This window comes from Calliopsis andreniformis, chromosome 6 (genome assembly GCF_051401765.1).
Source record: "Calliopsis andreniformis isolate RMS-2024a chromosome 6, iyCalAndr_principal, whole genome shotgun sequence".
In the NCBI taxonomy this organism is placed as follows: Eukaryota; Metazoa; Arthropoda; class Insecta; order Hymenoptera; family Andrenidae; genus Calliopsis; species Calliopsis andreniformis.
This window is the reverse complement of record NC_135067.1, coordinates 16,140,688-16,163,164: the sequence shown is the minus strand read 5'-3', so window position 1 is coordinate 16,163,164 and position 22,477 is coordinate 16,140,688. Positions and strand designations below refer to the sequence as shown.

General features: G+C 43.3%; 2 protein-coding genes and 1 long non-coding RNA gene across 4 annotated transcripts in view; 1 reads left to right on the top strand and 2 right to left on the bottom strand.

Annotated features, from left to right (window-relative positions):
• The first annotated feature begins 1,506 nt into the window (after positions 1-1,506).
• The window catches only part of LOC143180343 (protein Fe65 homolog), a 125,876-nt gene continuing 104,905 nt past the window's right edge, over positions 1,507-22,477 (top strand). The window contains exons 1-2 of the mRNA XM_076380002.1: positions 1,507-1,564; positions 18,226-18,282. The gene's annotated coding sequence lies outside the window, so the exon portion shown is untranslated. The remainder of the gene's footprint in view (positions 1,565-18,225; positions 18,283-22,477) is intronic.
• LOC143180341 (uncharacterized) lies at positions 11,683-12,445 on the bottom strand. 2 transcript variants are annotated; one of them, XR_013002108.1, is made up of 3 exons: positions 12,269-12,445; positions 12,045-12,143; positions 11,683-11,944 (listed from the first exon to the last, which is right to left on the bottom strand). It is a non-coding gene; the product is annotated as an uncharacterized LOC143180341 (long non-coding RNA). The 2 variants fall into 2 exon arrangements; XR_013002107.1 differs by lacking the exon at positions 12,269-12,445 and having other exon boundaries at positions 12,045-12,242.
• LOC143180108 (uncharacterized) lies at positions 12,964-19,792 on the bottom strand. The gene is made up of 24 exons (XM_076379642.1): positions 19,768-19,792; positions 19,621-19,726; positions 19,133-19,578; positions 18,896-19,023; positions 18,694-18,810; positions 18,566-18,635; positions 18,382-18,503; positions 18,204-18,318; positions 18,126-18,150; positions 17,832-18,044; positions 16,264-17,790; positions 16,217-16,223; positions 16,067-16,123; positions 16,008-16,022; positions 15,877-15,933; positions 15,677-15,769; positions 15,379-15,579; positions 15,327-15,331; positions 15,225-15,269; positions 15,136-15,174; positions 15,005-15,088; positions 14,769-14,924; positions 14,659-14,662; positions 12,964-14,612 (listed from the first exon to the last, which is right to left on the bottom strand). The coding sequence occupies exons 1-24, from the start codon at positions 19,790-19,792 to the stop codon at positions 13,086-13,088; spliced, it is 5,184 nt and encodes a 1,727-aa protein (XP_076235757.1). The 3' UTR covers positions 12,964-13,085.

Below are 22,477 nucleotides of genomic sequence, written 5' to 3'. Positions count from 1 at the left end.
GCAACGCTTTGTCGTAGGAGCGTGTGCCACGATCCCCTCAATTCAGTATTGCGACCCTTCCTTCTGGCAAATACACAATTACACATATCGGTCGTGGCACGCTTTCTGAACCCATTGTCTATTATAATCATTAACGGGATTTCGATTATCTGGGAGAACGCCTCGCCATTGCACTCGTAGGCTTTTCAATTTTCTGATTGATAGAGATTCCATCGATCGCGACCCTTTTCTCTTTGTCAAAGTCTCGTATCTGTATCGAATTGTTCGTTTAAATTCGTTACGCGACAATGGCGACATCTGGACGAGTTACGAGGGCCTTTGTACAGCAATTGTTCGAGTTGGAATAATTAATATGAAATTGTTGAAAGCCACTCACCCATCGTTGTCACAGGTTGCAGCTTTAGCCAGAGAGATGGGATGATGCTCTATGAGGGAAGAATTCCAAATGATTTGACATCTTCGATGACTACTTCTATCGTTGTTACATTCACTCTCTCTCTTGCTTAACGCGCGATTATGTACCATAATTGACAACGCGTATAAAGTTTGTTCGAGGACGGTAAACTTTACATCGAAGGCTGTTTTAACCTACTAAAAAGATTCACAAGGTTTTCTTACGCGCTTGGGACCGTCAAACAGCAATAAACGACAAAAAACTTCGACACAAGAATCTCCTTCTTACCGCGTAACCGCCATTACTCTCTACGTCACGTAAGTTTTTAAGACACTAAATACCTATTACACACAAAAAAACATCAGCCAAAATTTCTCAAATCTACTCACCAGAAAGAACAATAATTCAATCTACGATTTTAAAAACTACAATATCCCTCAGAAAGTATCGTGAAATAAAGTGGATGCAATTAAACGATACTGCATATGACTAACGAAACGTGTAGTTCGAACTAGCCAATAGCCTATCCGATCGGCGCCAATTTCAAGTAGCACAGGCTTTCTAAAACAAGCATTAAAAACATTGGCAATAAACAAACGGTTGTTGTCGCGTGGAAACGTGCGCGAGATAGGATAGCGGAAATTTTGCAAGACCCGTTTCGATAGTTGTTGCGAGAGGGAGGGCAGAGGGGGGTGGTAATCGTGGAAATTAGCGAACGGAGCACGGTCGAAAAACCAACATACCTGCTTTCGTTGGTTCTGGGGTGGGGATCGCGGGGGGTGGCCAATAGCGTTTGCGCGGGAGAAAGGCACGAAACGGGGGACAGATTCGTGGGGGATCGTAGGAACGCGGTCGCACCGTCGCCCGACAGCGCCGCGACGCCCTCGAGGCGAACTAGACGTTACGCTCTGCGCTCGTCGCTCAGGCATTTCGGCGTTTCTAACCTTGTCCTGGCGCTGCGTGTCGCTCCCTTCGCTCGTACGGTGTAACAGTGTTCGTGCGTCTTCGTTCTTCGCGTCTCTTCCTCGCGCTCGTTTCTCTCCTTGTTTCCTGTGCCCGAGGTGAGTCTGACGGTGGAAACAAGAGAAAAGAAGAGAAAGAAGAGAAGAGTCAGCTGACGCGAGTCGTTCGAGTGAGCCCAGCGAAGGAAACGCGATCCTGCTTCACAGGGTGAGTGGCTTACTTTTTCCTCGACTCGTTTCTTTCAAAGGACAGTCGCCTCGCTGAATCGGTTCGCGTTTCCGTCAACGTGTCGTGTTCCCGGGACATTCGAACGTTGTCTTTGAACTCGCTCGTTCTATAGGTCCACTCGCGTGACGAGCGGCAGTTTCGCGGGAAATTTTTGAAGGCCCGAATCGCGAGCGTTGTCGCGTCGCGAACGACATTTTGGTGGAAGTTGCATTCGTTATTAATGCATACGTTACGGAGAGTGTCATTATGTTCAGTTGCCATTTCCATGCGTTCTTGGAGACATCGATCTCCGTCGTCGCGTCGATTCGCGTTTAAGGCCGCTCCGAGCGATACGCTGCGCGTGGTTATATTTTAATATGTCGCTCGTATTTGTTTATGAGTCGTGAAAAGTTGTGGCGTATGAAAGACAAAGCAGGGCTTTAACGTGCCCTAAGGTCACTCCCTATTTTTATAGCGTGCTTCCTGCGAGGATAAGGACCGAGCTTCGCTTTGATAGACTGATGTATTTTTATGGAACGCGATTGTGAGAGGTAGTTATTCGATTTTATGTCTCCAACGTTGAGAGAAGCGATAATAAACGTGGTTATGGAAAGTCCTTGTTTTCGAGACACGGTCACCTTTGGTCGAGGTATTGCTGCACGGCAGATGTTCAAAGTGGCCTCCATTGTTGCATGACCACACGCGCGTCAATACACCGTATCATTGGCTGTCTTGCATGTTGAAGCGCTTCCGCTCGATTTCTGATCGAACTGCATGCATTTATTATACTGTGGCTTTTAAGCGGCTCTGTCTGTCGATTTCAACAGCAAACGGGTGAAAATAAGCAGTTTGTGAATTCGAATTTAACGAAGAAAGTCTTTTTAAATTGTACGACACATTTATGAATTCTGTGGAGTATCTTATAATTCACTCTGTCAATAGTACAATTTTCTGCATTCGTCCTTGACACGGTTAATTCGCTTCGATATTCGATAAGATAAGCTGTCTACGACTCTAAGGACACGCTTGACGTGTAGTAGTCTCGAGTTCTGAATTTCGACGAAGGGACCTAGAATTTTATATATTTTCGTTGCGGCAGGTCGATACTCGGAAGTGCCTGCAGTTGTTCTCGCCTACAGTCGGTCAAGTTTTATTCAACACACGACGAAATAAATTGTTTACCGTACGCTATCATGAAACGATTGAATCTCTCGAATGATACCCTTGTTTATTTTTCCCTGTGAAATTTTCACACAATACAGCGCAAGCTTCGCCATTCTCGAAATTAGGTCGTCACGTATACACGTGTAAATCCTCCGTCTACCAGATCTCCATATTTTCTGCTAATTTCCCACAAAATGTTTGTTCATCCGCCCTACCGCGGGCTAAATAAATCGTTTAGAAAATGACTCTAATAACGATCCTGCTCGCCGACAAAAGCGTAGAAGCGACAAAGGGAGTACAACCGCAGTTTCTCTTCCCCGTTCAGTAGACCTTTCCTTCTTTTTCTTTCTTTTCATTCTCTCGTTTCCATTCTCTCGAAGCGTCGAACGTGTCTCTCGCACAAACGGCAGAACAGTTCCTCGTGCGTTATTTTTTCCCCCTGCTACCCTTCGTTCTCCTTTTTTTTTCTTCACGTCGCGAAGGGGGTGGAAAAAACTGGCCACGGATGTTTTTTCTTCCCTCGCGCTCCCATGTCCCTTTCCTTCTTTCCCACACCCTGTAGTTCTTGGTTGCTCGCGTGTCCCATCTTCTTCTTTCCTCCAGGCTTTTCCTTTGTCTCCCTGGAAACCTTGCGGTAGTTATGCGACGTTCGGCCCAACCGCTTGGCTGGTGGGGTTGGAAAAAGAGGAAGGGGGTGACTGGAGGTTGTAGGGGTGGGGTGGCAGCGGGTTCAGGGATGGGGGTGGAGAGGATACGGTCCTGAACGTGACTTGGATGCAATATTTAAAAGCGGCACAACGTCAATACTCTGACTCTCTCACTCTCCTCTTTCTTCTTCTGCCTTCTGTTTCCCTTGCCCTTCTCCTTCGGCGACATCTCTGCGATCTTCCCCATGCGATCGGTTACAGGCCAAGACGATCCTAAATCGGCCGCCTGGTCTGACCTTAACCCGACATCATCCCCTTGCTGGACAGACCTTACGCTCCGTCACGAAGGGAGCCTAATGTTTCCTGAAATTCGTTACTCGATCCCTCGTCCGCTGGTCGTCTCCAAAATTTCTCCCTTTAATTCGTAGGCCCTTCGACCTTCTTCGAAAATCTCATTCGGTGACCCTTTGAGGGGAAACCGAGCGAGGATGCTTAGAATTCCTGGATGAAAGTTAGTCCAAGGAGGATGTAGGGAATGTAGAGTATCTTAGAATTGTGGTGTTGTAAAAATGTGTTATAAAAATGTTTTACGCTTCTAAAGCAACGTGTATCAAACTCACGACGCTATTCGTTCTTCGATAATTCATCTACGCTGGTGTTTAAATTCAACATCACCCATTGAGAATTATTACTACTACCGTCCCTGCTAATATCTCTTCTTGGGGAATATTTTATCAGTTTTTGACGCGTCTCGGTAATTTATTTCTAATGCCTTCCTCCGCGGTGGTCTCAACAGAGGAACGAACATCCTACTTTTCTTCCGGCCGCGAGTGAAAGAGGAGAAAGAGAAAGACGAACGGGGCAGCGATGTAAAAGGGCGAGAAAATGCAGGAAGTTATGACAATTATGAGAAGTGGGAGGAAGAAATGTCTAGGTGTGCGACGGCTCGTGAAATGAAATCGGGACGAGGGTACGATCGTTTATAAGTTCGACAGATAGAATTCCTCCCTTCATCCATCCTCTTCTTCGCTCGTATTTTTTTTATCCCAGGGCACGCACAATCGGCAAATGAACTTCCCATAATCCAATTAAGACATCACCTGCCCCAAGCCTCAGAGGGAAAATGGAGCAAATTACATTTGTGTTCTGACGTTCGATTTATCGGGGCGTTGGTTGCGAAAACAAAAAGCTTTGGCTTGATTGCATTAGCTCGTTTTGTAAGTCTTTGCTTACCATCTAATATTTTATTTTCATCGTTTCGATTTGGCCTATGATTCTTCAAAATGAATTCTAGTATAAAAAGTAACAAGTAAATTTGATTAGTGAAGGAAAAGTTTCATGTGTATTGATAAATTGTATAGTGCATGAGAAACACATAAATATGTATGTTGTAAATACACATATTTATATGTTGTAAATACAATAAATATGTATGGCTATGTATTATCTAGAACTTCTCCTTCCGCTCTCTTTGTCGTTCGATCACACGTGATTCCAGGTTCTTCGTTGAATCCACGGGGAAATTTTCAGAGTATGCGGGTCACGAAGGAGATCTTTGTGCTGTACATCTGGGTAGTATGTCCTAATTAAGAGGGAACTATAAAGTTTAGTTTCTTTCTGCAGTTTCCCCCTTGTTTTCTTTCAAACTCAGGAGTTCCAGGCTCCCAAGACGTTGCTGAAATTTGAAGAACGACATTTTGATTAGTTTCACATTTCCCCGATTTGATCCTAGTAGTTATAAGTCTCGAGTTCCTCGGGACGTCAGAACGCCAATTCCTTGCCGACGTTTAACTTCGTTAAGAGCGGAAAATACCTTTGTATGAAGTTTCGCGTATTCTCTATTGGAAACGTTGCGGCAATGTTAATTGCGTTTTCGACATAATTGTTGAAGTTTCTATTGAGTTTAACTTGTATAGAACATTGTGAAATACTAACGAGTCGTGGACGGCCAAAGTTTCATCGAAAGTTTTTTTAGTCTTTTTTTCGCATTCCCTGATTGCAGTGTAGTGGGTCTAACTGCTTCGTTGACGTATTTATCAAGTAATTGGCAGTAAGTTCTTTGTCGATCCGTTTAGCGAAGCTTGCACGAATTAGCATATGGAGAAGTGAATTGAGTTTTTAATTGTTTTAATTCATTTCGAATTAGATCAGTCGACTCTCTGTTCGTTGATAGCTAAGTAGACTTTTAAAGCTGATTATGTAACGGGGTTCTGGCACAGCTAACAGCCGAAGGGGTGAATTTATGGTGACCATTACGAGACTCGGCTTCTCGGAATTCGCAAAATTTAGAGGCTTATTTCTTTAGCGAGGCATCGCAGGAAGCCCTTTCCCCTTACAGAAGGGGATGGAAGCAGCAGGTAAAACTCTAACACCCCTTGCTCGACCTTACTTTACACCCTCTTGCGCGCAGCTCAACATTGTCAGTCGCTCCCGAATATCGCTTTAGCCGAAATTTAATCCAGGGTTAAGTCTCTTTATTTTTAACTAATAGGGCACAATTTTCGAACCCTCTAAGTGTTTTATACTGTTTATAGAACCCGTTTTAGGCTGAAAACTAATTTCCTGAAAATATCGTAAATTACAGACTAATTACTACCAATACTTGTTTCTTCCTTCTTTCGAGTGCAGTAGAATGTGTTCCATTTCCATCCTTCTAACATCCTCTTTCCTTTTACTTTGTTTTACGCCCACGCCCTTGTCCTTGACTTTCTCACCCTTACTGCCTTCAGATACCACCTCATCCCAAGCTTAATTCGCGAAAGGAACGGTCGATGAAGGGCGTGTCTGGATGTTCAAGATCAGTTAGGAGGGAAGAAAAACGTTAGGGTTATCTAGGAAATACTCCCCTTTTTTTCGCGTTGTTTAATCAAATCACAGCATTACATAGCAACATGTAAGTAGTATACCTATACCAATTCGGAGCCCAACGTGGATAAAATTTGATAATACAATCTATTTATCTTTTCAATATTTCTGTCCATTCTGTGTGTACGTAATTCTCACATCGTTATATTACCAGTTTCGAGTAAACGTTGGCAGTGCATATTCGAGCTTATTCGCGACGCTTTCGCCAAGGACTGTCTGTAATCAATATTTGCGTGTCGCTCTCACGTGCAGCACTAACTGCTATTGACCAGAAAGCCGCTTGGTTTGAGCGTCGTTTCCTTCGATAACGACCCCATAAGGATTCCGAAAGGGACCGTCGAATCTATAGATTCCTATAGGTTTACACTTAATTCTGATACTGCGGCCACTCTGGAAACTCTCTCTCCACGGTTAGATAGTAACTGCTCTCTAACGCCAGAATTTATGAACTCACCGTGCTCCTATCAAATTCAATAGCCTGGCAATGATTTAAGAAAGTCGATGAAACGCAGGAGAAAAGCTAGGCCCGTGTAGCCGACGGATTCTGTTTAACTATTTAGCTGCGTCGGGACGAAGGAAAAGGCTCCAGCTCGTAACAATTTTATTTATCTTTCGGCGGGAATTAGATATAGGAGGAAAATAAATCTGACACGTCTAAGGGACTGAGCGTGTGTGTAGGGGGCCAAGACGGAGCAAGTGAAATATTTATTTAAACGCTCTTGTAATTACGCATCGCGCCCCAGCACCATGTAATTTACCCGTTGAATGTACCCACGTCACGGTAAGAGTTTGCGAGCTGTTGGCTACGAGTCGTTGGCGTAGGAAAATTGCAGTGAAAAGACGGTTTAACGTGCAACGTTGCACGCCGAGGCGAGCGTGTCCGGCCGAGTAAAATGGAAATCTGAAATATTACCGTCGAAAAGAAGGGAGAACATAGAACAGAAAGAAAAAAAAAGACTGAATCCGCTCATAGTTCTGCGAGAACCTAATGAAATTGCTCGCTTCACGAGCGCAAATTGATGTTCCCGTCATGTCAACAATACTAATTTCAACGTGACAGAAGTTGGAGATCTCGCGCGGTGCTCGGTCCATCAACTCTCGTCCAGACTTCGTCCCGTCGCGACGGTTTACCGAAAGCTCTCCGCGTTGCGTTACAGCGGGCCAAGTAACAGAGGGAGTCTCCCGAGAACTTTCGACCTGGAAATTCAATTTCCATCGCGAAGGTTCGCACAGCAATGTCTCGCGACCTTTTTTCTTTCTTTCCTTCTTTACTGCCTCCTTTTTTCACGGATCTTATCTCACCCGAGAGACGTGGAATACCTAGACGGACGACTTTTACCTTCTTTTTCCTCGCATGTCAAGTGCGAGGGTGGAACAAAAGGCAGGTGGGGGTAGTTGGACGGAGGCGAGACAGGAGGAAAATGCGCGTGGATGATAAGGTGAACGAGGAAACGAAGGAACGGTTCCGTTCACGGGGACATTTTGCGCGCGAACAGCCTCAGCTACGTTTCGCAGCATTCTGGTAGCGCTGCTCTCCTCGTGGATTTTATTTTACGATTCGTTCCCGGGTAACGATAAAACGGAAATCGATCTTCGGCGTAGCTTCATGGCCGCGTGTTATACAAACTGGATGATAGGAACGTTATCCCTCGACAGCTGCCAGACGTATAAAATATCCTCGACTGTTGCATTCTGTACCTGGAAAGGTTTTAAGGTCAATGAATGTCTCGACATGTACGTGCTGGGTTTCTTCCCTTACTTATATCTCATAATAAACTCAAGGTCCGATATTCAAGGGTAGAATGAATTATTGTTTAACACGCAATTGCTGAGGGACGAGCTCAGAATTTATTTAAATAAATTACGATGTGGCCTCTGCATATGTACATTCTTGGCGCTCCCTGATGACTGTACGGTTACATAATTGATATAACTGTATTTATAATCCAAGAAGTTCTAGTTCTTAGATGTGATAATTGTCAGTCTATCACATTGAAGAATTAAGAGAGTGTGAATATAGCATAAAATATAGAAGATACGTATAAGAGACCAAAAAATGCACTTTAGATCATCTGGGATCAAGAGAATGAAGAAAGGTATTACCACTTAAGTAAATCATTTGAGAAATCCTTTATCAGGCAATTATGCAACAATATCTACACCCTCATACAACCCCATGCCAGTATCTGCAAGCAAGACTGACCGGAGAAGAGGGTCGTATCTCGCAGAGTGGAAGGAGTACACCTGTTACACTGTTGAATGGACGGCTCCTCGCGTACGCAGGCATGCATATGCATATGCATATCAAGGAAGATCGTCCGTGAACAGAAACAATTCCCAGCGCGTTATTCGGAAACGAGTATCCGTTTCAACACAAAAGACGCTCATGAATTTTGAGGGTGGTCCTCGCTAAATAACCTCGCAAACTGGCACCTCTGTGTTCCACAGATTCAACAATTTCGACACCTTCATTGAGGAGAGAGAGGTTCCATTGTAGCCAGTACCAGCTTATCCTCCTTTCTTCCGACAATATTGAGGTTTGTACCGTCCACCGGTTCAAGGGTGATGCTTAAAGGCTGATGTCCTATCGCTATCCTAGTATCTCGGGTGAGACTAACTGGCAGAAAGGGTCGTGTCGCGTCGGTGTGTCGTGGTTACACGTGTTGCCCTGTCGGTGTTCACGCTGTCACACGGGTACGTGTGCGTATACCATCTTTACTGGAGAACCAGCTACAGAGGGATAACACCACTTTATGTCCCTAGGAGGTCGTAAAGATACCAGGAGACGTGCCTCCACCTTTTGCTTCCTCTTTCAGTGGCGGGGCTGCCACCGAATTCGTCCATTCGCACACGCAGGGAACCGTACGGAACACAAAATCAGGCGTAACAAAATTGCCCCTAGGATCGTGTCCCCTTTCGCACGTACGCCGAAGACTGTTCGATTGGTTTATCAGCCACGTTCGAAGCACGACCCACGAAAGCCACGAAGACGAAACTCTGCGCGTTCATTATTAAATACAGGCAGAGGGAAGTTTGAACGAGGACAGTCTGAGCCAGCCGTGATTAATTGGACCTATTTAACTGGAGTGACAATCGCGAAGCGTTGAGTCGGAGTTTGCGGCGAGTGGTCAGACATCCTTGTCTTCCAGGTTATTCTCGATACTCGAAGAGCAGACTGAACGGTGGCGGTTTATCGGCTAGGAAATACTAGCAAGTCGGGCATTGTGACTGGCCGAGATTAAAGCCATTGTTTTCGTGCTTGCTCGAACCGAATGACCTAGGGGAGTACGAGAAATGGGAATTCGTTTCGAAGTAGCTTCGGTTCGATCAGGCCACGTATCTCACTGGCACGTACCAAGATGGCTATTGTTAATTTCTGGTAATAGAGAGTCTCGTGTCTTATATCGACGAGAACCGACTTCTTTCGTTAGAATAGTGAGCAGGATTTTATTGGCCGCGCACGATATTTCCATTCCACTTGGTTATTGTTTGGAGGATTCGTTTTATTTTCACCTCGACAGTCCATCGAGGGATCGATACTTTATAAAGTGACAGTATTTGCCTGGTCTCTTTGTTATTAACAGCTCCATTGTTTTCCATATAAATCGTACGGAACCAGTGAAACAATTCGCTCTTCATTGAAAGCTACTTGGCTGAGAAACGAAAGAGCAGCCAGCGTTATTTCCATCTGCGAACGGACACGGGCGCGCGCTTTCCTTTTTCCGAGCGTCGATTTTTCAACGTTCAGACCAGACAGGGAAATTCCGACGGCACGAAGAGCTCAGCAATTTGCGAGGAATCGTCACGGTCCGGATGTCGGTGTCACTAATTCATGGATTGACAAGAACGGAAATGACTTATTCTCTATAATCTGCCAGCAGAGCGATCCCCTGGCCCTGTGCTCTCGCGAAAGTTTCGCCGGCTAAATGAACCCCTAAATCACTCAGGCACGATTTATTATCGTTATTACGCGTCGTCGCGTGGTGGGAGGCTGCCAGAACCAGAAAAACGAATAAAAAACGAGAAACAGATAGAGTCAGATGGAGTGAGAGACACAGGGGGCGGAAGGAAGAGGGACAGCGAAGAGCTGGATTGGCGTTAGTGTTTACCCTCCCGTTCCCGCGGGAATCATCCGTTGGTAGCACTGAATGGCACTATCTGCTTCACCCCCTTCGCCCGTTCGCAGCAGTAATGTTTCAAACTCCTCTTTTATTTTTTTTTGTTTTGATACTCCATTGTTCTATCTGTTCTCGTTTCGCTGCTGGGTAGTTCAATCTCAAAAAATTCCGTTATAAATCTCGTTGCACGTGAAAATGAAATTTCCCAAAATCAACGTCGTCCCGCAACTCCCGACCCTTCCATCACGAGTGCAGAGCGCAGCTCACCCTATTGTGGGTACTTTCTCGTTCTGGGGATCAACCTTTGTCCAGTCACTATAATACGGTCTCTATATATTAGCTACTCTGTTATATTAGGAATCACATTTCGTCGATTTTCGTGAGAAACGTAGAGTTCTACAGCTCGCCGATATTTGCCACTAGTCGTTACGTGCGGCACGTGCATGTGGGCGTGTGTCGGGAGGCGGCGACATGGATTATGGGAAAACGTGCAAGGGAGAAAATCTGTGTACGCATATAATCGAACGTTGCCAGGGCAAAGACAAAGATAACCAGAAAGAGAAGGGCGTTGTTGGGTGAGCAGGGGTGCGAGGACGGGAAGAGAAAGAGGATCCTGGAGCGGGTACAGTGAAAGAGAGGGATCCTTTCCAGGACGATGCCTAGCTCCTAATTGCATGCCAGAGAGTGACTGCATATCCTCCCCTTTCCCTGCTATTTTCACCCTCTCTCTATTGCGCTCTCATTCTTCCTCTCGCGCGCGGTGAGTATTTGCAAGCTGCCCACCCCCCAACAGCACGCCACTCCGGAAACGTGGCATAAGAAACGTTATTGCGCCACTCCGTGAAATTTCCTGCTACGACCCTGTCGCGCTATTCTCTTTCTCCATTCCGTTAACGCCTTCCACCTTCGTCTCTCTTCCTACCCTCGTCGACGTGCATTCGGAAAAGGCGGCAAGCAAGTATATTACGCTCCAGGTTGACGTTCTTCCGGTATCCTTTCAACCGGGAACGCTAATATCGCTGAACAAGGGCAAAGAAAAAAATACAGCAGTGGGTAACTCGAATGCGTTACGTGTCGAAGAATTTATCTATTGTATGCATAAACAAACAGGGTGTATTATAAAATCTGATATTCTGCGTCGAAGTTGACACGTAGAACTCTTCGACGAGGTTCTGACGGTGGCAGAATTTCCGAATATATATTTCATCTATTTATGGTTTCTATCGTGTGATTACTAGCTAGTTCAAGCTATCGAGCCCGCCAGTGAACCGTTAATACGGAATGGAGGCAGATCACAGGGAGGTAAGGGAGGGGAGTGATCGAGGTCGGAGCAGAGGATGTGCACGACCGGATTGAAACGTCAATACTAACAAGTTTCGAGCGTCCATTAAAGGGGATTAATTTATTGCCGTAGCTTTAGTCAAAAACAATCGAATTCGTCGCGTCCTCTCAGCGCCGTTCTTGTACAGATATTCCATTTAAGAGGATTAGTTCGCGCCGTAATTTTCAATTTACTGCGTCGCCGTTACTAGTATCTGTTTTAATTAAATGAAGCCCAATTTCCCGCCAGTGGAGTATCGAATTACCTATCGATTACGTGTACTGTTCAGTTTTTTCTGCCAATGTTATTACGAAGCTTCGTGCCATTATAGAGTCAACGTTCCTAGCATTATCGTTTTTACGTACCAAGGGACATTGTAGTTGGTGTCCTGACTAGGTCCAGGGATACTGGCGGTCCTGTACCTGTTGATCCCTTGCCGGGGTCCACGATCTGTTTCGTCCGTCCTTCCATACACACAGGAGGGGGGTAAATAACCAGCAGTAGTATGAGGGGCGAAATTATACTAGCTTCTCGAAAAGCAATAAAATAAATCATGCTACGCGAGGACACACGTTGCGGCTGTATCTACCTTCGTCTCTCTGTCCTTCGTCCTTCTCCATCCTCGATACGGAGGAGAGGGCTGCCGAGGCGACTTCTCCCCCGGGAAATCAGAGAAAGATGCACTACGACGCGAAAGCCCCTTTCCTCATCCTCCGAGCTACCCTTCTTCTTCGCCGTCTACCTCACTGTTTCTCCTCTCCATGAAACGACGCCGCACATTTTCGCTTTCTACATACGCACACCCGTGTACACACGTCTCACCCACACATTCTTGTTCCTCGATAGGCGAGTGCAGAACCGATCGGTCGAGGGATCGAAAATAAGAGGAAGAAGCGAAGGAAAAAGATAGCGGGAAACGAATGAAAGTATTCAACGTAGGCACGAATGCATTCTGTTTCGTCGGAGGAGTGTCTTTGAATCGAGTTTGTCGCGTACGTCAACGCCAAAGTAGTAAGTATTAGATGACAGAGTGTCCAATCGTCATTCGAACATATTACGTGGAAGTTTGATGTATTCTGGTTCAATGAATTAATGATAGATACTTACGATTCGAAATCAATGAGTTGTTATTGCTGTTAACGCACGCGTTAGGAACTGGTAATAAATTCAATATAGTTAATCTACTCAGAAGTTTGTAGTCATGATTTTTATACAGAATTTTTGTATACTGTTAATAATGAAACAGTAGTATATTTATCTACATTAGATATCGACATTAGTAGATACTGTGTACTGATAGATATATTTCATAAAAAAAGGAACAAACACTTCTTTGTATAGTATAAGCAAAGATAACAGTGCTGTATTATGAACAGTATCAGTTATCAGGTACATGAAAGTGCGTTTCAAAGTTTCGTAATGTATATCCACACACCTCCAACTGCGGTAGTTAGAATGTGGTCCGGCAAAATTTGTATCGGAATTTTAGTCTTTGGCGATAGTTCTAGTTTGTAGTTCCTTATCAAAGTAGTCAAGCAAGCCTTCATCTGGAGAAGAGCCATTCTCATCCCAACACAAATCCTCGGCCCTTCTCCGAAAGGAAGGAAGGCCATTTTCTCAATGCTCTGCTTCCTCTCTGGACTGAATCTTTCTGGATCGAAAACCTCTGGATCGTGCCAATATTCAGGATCCTTGTGCAATCCATATAACGGTATAGCGATCTCTGTCCCAGGTTTCACACGAACTTGCATTCCATCCGAACCCTGTAGTTCGAACTCCTCTGTGCAGTTCTTCGACAAAACACCCAAAGCAGGAAATAGTCTTTGCGACTCACTTATCACTTGGTCCATGTACGTCATTTCTTTCAAAGCTTCAAAAGTTAATTCGCCACCATGTTTGTTAATCGTCGATTGCACTTCCTCCCTTAACTTTTGTTGAACGTCTTGGTGCACGGCTAAATTATAGCCAATGAAGGTCAAAACGATGCTGGATGTTTCAAATCCATCGAAGTAGAAAGAAACTGCGTGAGCCGTGATTGACTCTATGTCCAGCCCTTTTCCTTCCGCCTTGTCAAGATCAATCATCAATTGCAAGAAATCATTCCTTGGCGTACTGGATTTCTGCCTTTGCTCGATATTTTCCTTCACTATTTGTCTGAAAAACTTGTCTATATTTTGGTGGAGAAATTTGAATCTACATATCTTATTGAGCTGAGAAAAATAGAATGTAATATTCAATATTAAGCCGGCCAAGTTATCCTGCATAAAGATGTCATGTCCGATATTATCAAATGCCATTGGGTGCGATTCATCCTCAAAACAGTGGCCTTCGATGCCGAAGCCAGCATTCGCTACAACTTCGCCCGTAAATTTCGAGAATAGGTACTTTAACTCAACCTCGTATCTATTGTTCGACTTCAGTCGTCTGTTCAAGAAGTCTTCGAATTTCTTGCACACTCCACTAACGGCCGTGAAAAGGATTTTCAGTCTCATGTTGGAGAATGCATAGGTTAAACGTTTTCTTCCGGTCATCCATACGTCATCGTAAGTAAAGAAAGGATTCAGTGCTAACAAGGGATCCTTTTTCTTCAAAACGCGTGGGGCGTTCTCGTGGAAGCTTGAAAAGTTACTCTGCATGACAGTTTTCACTAAACGTGGATCGCGGATCACTAGTATCGGTGACGTGATTTTGTACAATCCAACCATGCTGTGATTTCTGAACTTATTGTATACATTTTGAAGCAAGACTGCATAGTGCTTTTTCAGTGTCAATACAGGCAGTGCGTGACCCAATAGTGGAACTATTCCTTCGACAGTCGGGATTCCTCGCCTCCTCCAATAGGTGTACTTTTTCACCAAATAGAATATTAGTAGAACCACAACACCTGCGATAAGTGTTAAACACGCACAAGCCATTTTTTTATTATTGACGAATTAGAACATGCAGAAAATATTGTTGTATAACGCAGTCGACCGTAACTGTTCTGTAAATGGCGTAGTCATGTCATACTTATATAGATAACAGTATCATTTCATATGTTAGAAGAGAGGGTAAGGTTATCAAATATAATGCCAAGTGTAATCATTCACTTTGAGATGCTACATAGAAACAGTATGTAAACGGCTATCATCTTTGAAGGACTTGTTCTGTACTTATATTTTGTTTTACATTTGTAGTTGAAAATCGTGCGAGTTTTAATGATTGATTTATGACGCTGCGTTATTTGAAAACGTTCGAAAGTGTGACTCCGTTATTTCGAACAGCGTGGAGTAATTATATCCTAGCGAAAATCATTTTAGACACGAACACTCAATTAACGGCTCACATTTGATCACGGTGCTGCTCGTTTTTATCGGAATTGTTTCCGAGCATTTTGTCGTTCCGCAAATTCGTCCTGTCTATACATTCTCTACATGCCAGGCGATGAGATATACATATAAAGTATAGAATGTGTACGTGTGTACACGCACACTTAGCGCAGTTATGTGTACGTAGCTATAGTGTACACGGGAAACCACTCAGGAAATCTGTTCGAGTTTCTATACAGTGAGACAAGAAAGACGGACTTGCACTTGACGCGTTTGAACAGTCTAAATGTTTTTTTCTCTTTTCATTTCCTTTATAATTCGAGATTGCGATTTATATACCTACTCTATAATTGGCAGATTTATTGAGTCACCTAATATGATAAAGATTGACACGTTTATTTGTTAATTTTGTATGATGAATATTCGTGATATGTTTAGTATTTGACACAAACTTGCGTCCTACAATAGGTGGTATCATTGGAAATGATAGATAAGAAAAGAAAAATTTAAAAATAGCATAATTATGTAATAGTAGTACGTACTTGCCAATGACGTTGATTTTAACAGTAGTAAGTTCGGTTGTTTTGAAATCCTGGAATTTAGAAAATGAAAAAAGGAGAAAATCTTTGAAAACTTATTCAATTTAAAAAAGCTTTAATACTTCAGTAGTTAAATATCCACATAAAAACTTGAAAATTTAATGAATTTCTTTGAATGTGTTTACAAGATTGTAACAAACAACATAAGTGCTGACCTTTAGTCACCATATAAAATAGTACTTCCTACTCTCAATTGAAGGATTACATAATCTGGATACTCCGTCTCAACAAGTCAGTAATTTATCACTTCTTCACTTATATAACCTAGATAATCTATTCAGAATGGGTACCAACTTACATAAGGATGGCAAAAAAAATTGTAGATAACTTATTGCAAATTTAGCATACTATAAACGTTACTTCCTATGTGTTGATTAAACGTAAACAAAGATCATAATATCATAAATAAAAATACAACAACGTAATAAGTATTAAACTATAATTAGAGTGAAATGTAAATAAAATTGTATTAGTCTTTACATCGATAACACGAAATGAACATGGATAGTGGTAGTGTATAATAGCTCCTGACTCTACCTTGTGTTATTGATACCTTGATAAATTGATTTTTGAACTTTTATTGTAATTCAAACCACATAAGAGAGTTATACCACACATATTTTAATTTACATAGAACCTGATTCACAAACTTTACATAGTTTTTCAATGTCTTCTACAGCTTAGAGATATTCACCCATACGCCGCCAAGTGGAGAAGCTATAAAATAAATCGGTGATATTTTTATGGGAAGCTTTGTTTTTGGCGATAATTCCAATTTGTAACTCCTAAGTAAGGTAGCCATGCAAGATTTTATCTGAAGAAGAGCCATTCTCATGCCAACGCAAATCCTTGGGCCTTCTCCGAAAGGAAGGAAGCTTATTTTCTCAATGTTTTGCTTCCTCTCTGGAGTGAATCGTTCCGGATCGAATTCTTCTGGGTTGAGCCAATATTTAGGATCCATGTGCAATCCAGGTGTGGATATGTCGATCTCCTGTCCAGGTTTCACATGAAGTTTCAGTCCATCCGAACCTTCCAGTACAAACTCCTCCGTGCATCTCTTGCGCATAGTGCCTACCAAAGCGGAATGCCTTTGCGATTCACTTATCACTTGGTCCATGTATGTCATTTCTTTCAAAGCTTCATAAGTTAGTTCACCGCCATGCTTGTTAATTGTGGTCTGCACTTCCTCCCTCAGCTTTTCTTGAATGTGTTGGTACTGCGCTAAGTGGAGACCAAGGAAGGTCATGGTCATGCTGGATGTTTCGAATCCGTCAACGTAGAAGGACAATGCATGAGCAGTTAGAGTGTCCATATCGATGGCTTTTCCTTCAGCCTTCTCAAGATCCATCATCAATTGGAAGAAATCGTTTCTAGGTGTCGTTTCTTTCTTCCTCATTTCCATGGACTCCCTGACTATCTCTCTGAAGAATTTATCCATACTTCTTGGTATAAACGGAATCTTCAATATTTTATTCAGCGCAGGTAAAAATAATAGAACGTTGAGCATCATATTAGCGAAATAACTTGGCTTAAACATTTTATCACCGATCCGATCGAATGATGTCCCGGAAGGGTTGTCATCGAAGCAGTGTCCTTCGATTCCCAGACCTGCGTTTGCCACTACTTCGCCAGTGAATTTCGAGAACAGATACTTCAATTCAACTTCATATTTATCACTCGATTCCAATCGTTTGTTTAAGAAATCCGTGAACTTCTTGCACACTCTAGTGACAGTGGTAAACAATATTTTCAATCTCATACTAGAGAACGCATAGGTCAGACGTTTTCTTGAGGCCATCCATTCTTCGCCTACGCATAAGAAAGGATTTTTGCATACTATAGGATCTATTTCTGGCGTGACGTCAATTGCATTCTGGTGGAAACTCGAAAAATTGCTTTGTAATACAGTCTTCACTAAACTCGGTTCACGCACCAATAAAACAGGTTTCCATAAAGCATAGAATCCAACCATACTAGCTTCGTTTTCTTGATAAAACTTTGTAATGAGACATCCGTGATTTAACTTCGCGTTGATTATGGGTAACATGTGACCCACCACTGGCAGGCATCCTTTGGCAGTCGGAATTCCATGTCTTTTCCAATAAGTGTACTGATTTAAGAAATAGATGATAAGCAGTATCAATGCACCTGCGGCTAAGGTCACCCACGTATCCATTTTTCCTTTCTTCGAGAAGAGAAAATATGAACGGTATTGTTACATGGTAGTCTCAGTAGCAACTGTAACTGCGGGATCCAGCGATTGCAGTATTTATACGTAGTACGGTACTGACATATCAAATAGATACACGCAATGACATCACTAACTGAGCCAAAGGCGTCAGCTTCTAGAATAACACGCTTCGCTCGCGAGAGTACATTGCAGTACTTGGACATTGCACGTACATAACATGAATTGCGCAGCGAAATATTAATATCTGTATTTCTATTCTTCATGTTACTTCATAATAATTTTATGTAGATAATGTGTACATAATCACGCGTGTTAAACGTGTTTGGTAATAGATACTAAAACTATTACAGAGGTGTTACGCCATTTTTACGTGCTATCATGCCATGTCATTTGATAAACCTCAATTATCTTAATCATCCATTAAACGTTGCCACATTTTCTGTTCCAGTTTGCCCGCTTTTAATGCAGTGGCCTCTTCGAAACGGCGAACTTTATGAAAACTTTGGTGAGTATATAGTGTGCAGATTCGTTGCTCAGCCACCTACCGCGATAATACACGTCGACGCCGCCCCCATTGCCAAACTAATGGTTAGGCTCCGCTAACTCCGTTCGTTTTCACGCTGGCGGAACTATCGGAAAACTGTTTTGTTTCTCGAGGAACTCTTATCATTCCATCTTGCGATGCACCACGCGTCTCTGCGCTAAGGATAAGCGCCGAATCCATGTCTCAGCTTTCCAGTGCTATTTTCTGCTTGATTTTTCAGTCGATCGATCCATTCAGAATAGGCGTGTCATTTCGAGAAATCCCTGAAAGCGATCTGAATAAATTAATTTAGCATACCATTTAAGAACATCGATCTGTTAGCGAATTTTACATTCTTGTCAATCAGTTAAATGGAGCTTAGGTGTAGGCTACTTCCGATAAGGCGTCCTCTCTCGCCTCTCTTTGTCTCTGTAGTCCCTGGCAAAGGCAGCCTCTGGTAATTAAGTCGAGCCCACAGCAGCAGCGCTTCCATTGTGCCGGGCAAATGGGCTGTTTAGCCCGGATACATGACTCCATCCCCCTGTTATTGTGCATGTACCGACGCAATCGATCAGCAACCCTCCCTCGTTCTCGCCCTCCCTCCCTCTTCAACTATCTCCACCCCTCTCCTCACCCACTTCTTCGACTCTTCACATATGTACTCCAACCCGATCTTTTTTCTCCCTGGATCAGTTCCTTTTTCCCATTCCAGCGTCATCAAATCTGTGATAACCGCGGGAGAAGAGGAGAGCGAAGAATGTTCACAAAGGGACATTTAAATTATCGGAAAATGGTAAAGCGATATTTTTCCGAAATCCGTGCGTGACGCAGCACCACAGAGCAGAAGAGATATAATACGTTTCCATCGACAAAAGCTCCCATGGCAGTCTTTGTCGTGAAACCTTAGAAACATCCGCCGTAGGATTTGCGAGGGAACGAGTTTCTAGTTCGACTAGCGAATCTGGCTGAATGAAATCTGATTCGGCGGTAATAATACGACGGCGTACCTTCTCTCTTTTCGGTGTATACTTCGTCAAACAAACCGAACACGGATCACGCGAGAGGGAAACGAAAATATTGTTCCGCGAAGATACATTTGGTTCGTGTTGGCCGCGTGACACTCTGCCTCTGTCTCTCAGCCCCCGTCCGTGTGTGTGCTTACGCGGAGGTGTGTCTGACTGCTGTACATATAGGAAATCTAGTTGAAACGAATTCAAGAAAATCCTCTCTGGGGAGTGGACGACTCGTGCTGCTTCCTCGGAAGAGTTTCTGCGAACTCTTTGACACGGGACACTTTAAAAACGTGCGAGGAATATCTACGAGCACGCCACTTTAGCGGTAACGACTCGCTCGGATGGAAGGCTGTCTTTTTTCGCCCTTATCGACGCGAAATTACTTCCCCACCGAAGGTCGTCTCCTTTTGGATCTTAATTTAAATCGTGATCTCTTTTCATAAATATTTATTACTCTGGCCCTGTGCAGCCGAGTTCATTAACGACAGCCCGGAAATGTTAACTTGGTTTCTTCCTTTTCAACGCCCTACAGTCCTGAAATTTGATATTTTCCAAGCTCCATTTTTTTCTATCACCCAAGAAATTTCCTCGCGAATTGGTCGAGCTTCTCGCGACTGTAGCGGTCGTTGTCGCGCATACGACTCTCAAATTGTTGCATTTCAGCGAGAAACGTAAGACATCCCTCATAACTCTCGAGCATCGAACGAATCCAGTTTCGCAAGGAAAGTTTCACGCGACTCGGTGAACTTTCGCGACATGTCGCGAATATTTTACGTACGTGAAAAGAATGCGCAAACGGGGGACGAGCTGGGTTTATTCGGTGGTGGGATAAGGGCACCACCTCTCGATGATGACAAACGGCATCAATTACCATGAGGCCACGTACCCTCGGCCTTGTGTAAGACTGATATTGACCGGCCATCGACGGCGGCCTTGTCATTAAACCTCGTTTCTATCGATCAGATGTGGTTTGGGAACCACCTGACGCTTCGAGAATCCGGCTCGTTCCTGAGGAATTACACGATGTTCACCGCAGTCGCACCGATGCTCTCGTGAATAATGGCTTCCCGATCCAGCAGAGCTTGTCACACATTCTTGTTGCGATAAATCAGCTTACGAAACAAGACTGACGTTGCCAAGTTTGTCAAAAAAATGGTGCTCGTTGAAATCCTCGGTTATTAATTTTGCAGATTTCAAGGTAGAATTTTATTGCAAAAGATTCTGTATGAAGGAATAATAAGTATTGGTTTATGACCGTTTCGCTTAGAATGTATCTTCTGTGGAATGTGAGTTCTCGAGAATTTTATTTTATAATTTTATTCGGGAATAATCTGGTGAAATTGTTCAAAAAGCGAAAGTTAATAAGTAATAAGCGTAGCAGCTGGATGGTCTTTAATTTTGTGAGGCAGACGAGCTTGAAAACGTTTACAACACAGGAAATGAAAGCTAGTTGCGAACGCACGCTTTCGAGCCAACAATACCATTCGTGATAAAGAACTGAATATTCGAGTGCATCTGAAGTTCCAATGATTCATGGCAGTATTATTCCTATTGAATCGATTCTTTGATAAAATAACGTCGATACACAGGCAACTGCATTATTGAGATGAATTGTTTTCGCTATTGTCCCGACGTATTCGCGTGTTCAATTTTTTCGTATCACGAGAGCGAGAGAGAAGACTGTCGGAATGGAAGATCGAGGAAGAGCACTTATCTGCAGTAGCGCTGAGTAATTTCAATTTCGACAGTCGACGCGAAAATATGGGAAGTTCGATATGAAGTTTTTTGTCGACTTTTCAATCAATGTCGGCATTCATTTTTGTCGATGAAATAAAAGATTGCAAAATCCGCATATGGATTTCAGTTTGCCTGGAATAGAAGTTATTGAATAAATGTGTTAAGTCAAATTAATCGTGGGGGAGTTTTAACACAATATCAATGTAACACTTAATATAACATTTTATATTTCTACAAAACAAGAAGTTATCGCGTCTCTCGACAGCTTTATGCAAACATAACGAGAATGCTGGCATTACTTTTTATGGACAAACAAATATACAGTCGTTTCGAACAAAACAAGAATTACTTCGCAAAGAATATCTCCATCTGTGTGGAAATCGAAGTCGACAGGATAAAGTTTTTGTCTCGTCACAACGACCTTCGAGAGACGTCTGAAGTCAGAAGGTTGATGGAAACAGCTGAAGGGATAAAACCTAATCCTCTAATACGGAGTCGAAAATCTACCGAACACTTAGGTGTACATTCCTGGGAAACGAGGCTAGTTTCCAAGAAGTTTTCGACCAACTGTGAATTAATCTACATATTACCGTTCGCATCAAATGCATTTGCATTTCTGAGACGAATGTCTGCAGACCCAGAATCTTCCCACATGTACCGACGAAGTGCCTCCGATTCCACGATGTTTCAAGCGACGAGCGCGCGGAAGTTCGCACAAATATTACCTCGAGAATCGATTTTCGATCAATCGGCCATCGAATCGATACGTAGAGAGCGAAGATATGAAGCTGGGATTGCGATATTACACGAGAGAGCTTGTGTATCTTCCTCCTTGGCAACTGCCTAAAGTCGACGAAATTCTTTTGTGAGGCGTCGCTCGTGGGATTTCCCGGAGCAAAATCTGCGGCAGTTTTGCGACAATTTTGGGTTGGCCTCTTAGCCACGTGGGACGCCACGGTATCCGAGTCTACCACTAGCAAGTTCGTTCTGAGAACCCTAAACTAGAACAAGCTGCTGTGCCCTCTCTGTCTTCTCTCGAGTGTGACGAAGTGGTCTAGAGTTCACTCTCCTCTCTTTACATTCAAAGTCTCTTCTTCTGTCCACCCTCTCTGCTTCCGCCCGCTTCTGCCTTCCTCTGGCCATCGTTCAAGGTTTTTAAAATTACCCTGGAACCTCCTTGTCGAGAAAATTTGTGTGAGAAGAAATGATGTTCATTAAAAAATATAGTCGCTTGAAATGAGAATAAACGGAAGGAAACTGTAGTTCAACTTGGTTGTTGAATAATAATTGATAATTAATTGAATAATTAGCTATCGAGGAGTTCATCGATTCCTTTTGCCTTAAATTCGCGTAAATCTATCAATTGATTTTAACACCAATTCTGTTGATTGTTTCGATAGTAGCAAACAAAGCCGCGAATTCCTCTG

Bases quoted from the DNA above. Each gene is read 5' to 3' on its own strand.
- LOC143180108 (XM_076379642.1), bottom strand. From the start codon at position 19,792: ATGAACTCGGCTGCACAGGGCCAGA. The intron at 19,579-19,620 runs GTAGATATTCCT...CCCGTGTCAAAG, and splicing joins ACCGCTAAAGTGGCGTGCTC to AGTTCGCAGAAACTCTTCCG. The intron at 17,791-17,831 runs GTTACAGTTGCT...ACAATACCGTTC, and splicing joins TGCAATCGCTGGATCCCGCA to ATATTTTCTCTTCTCGAAGA.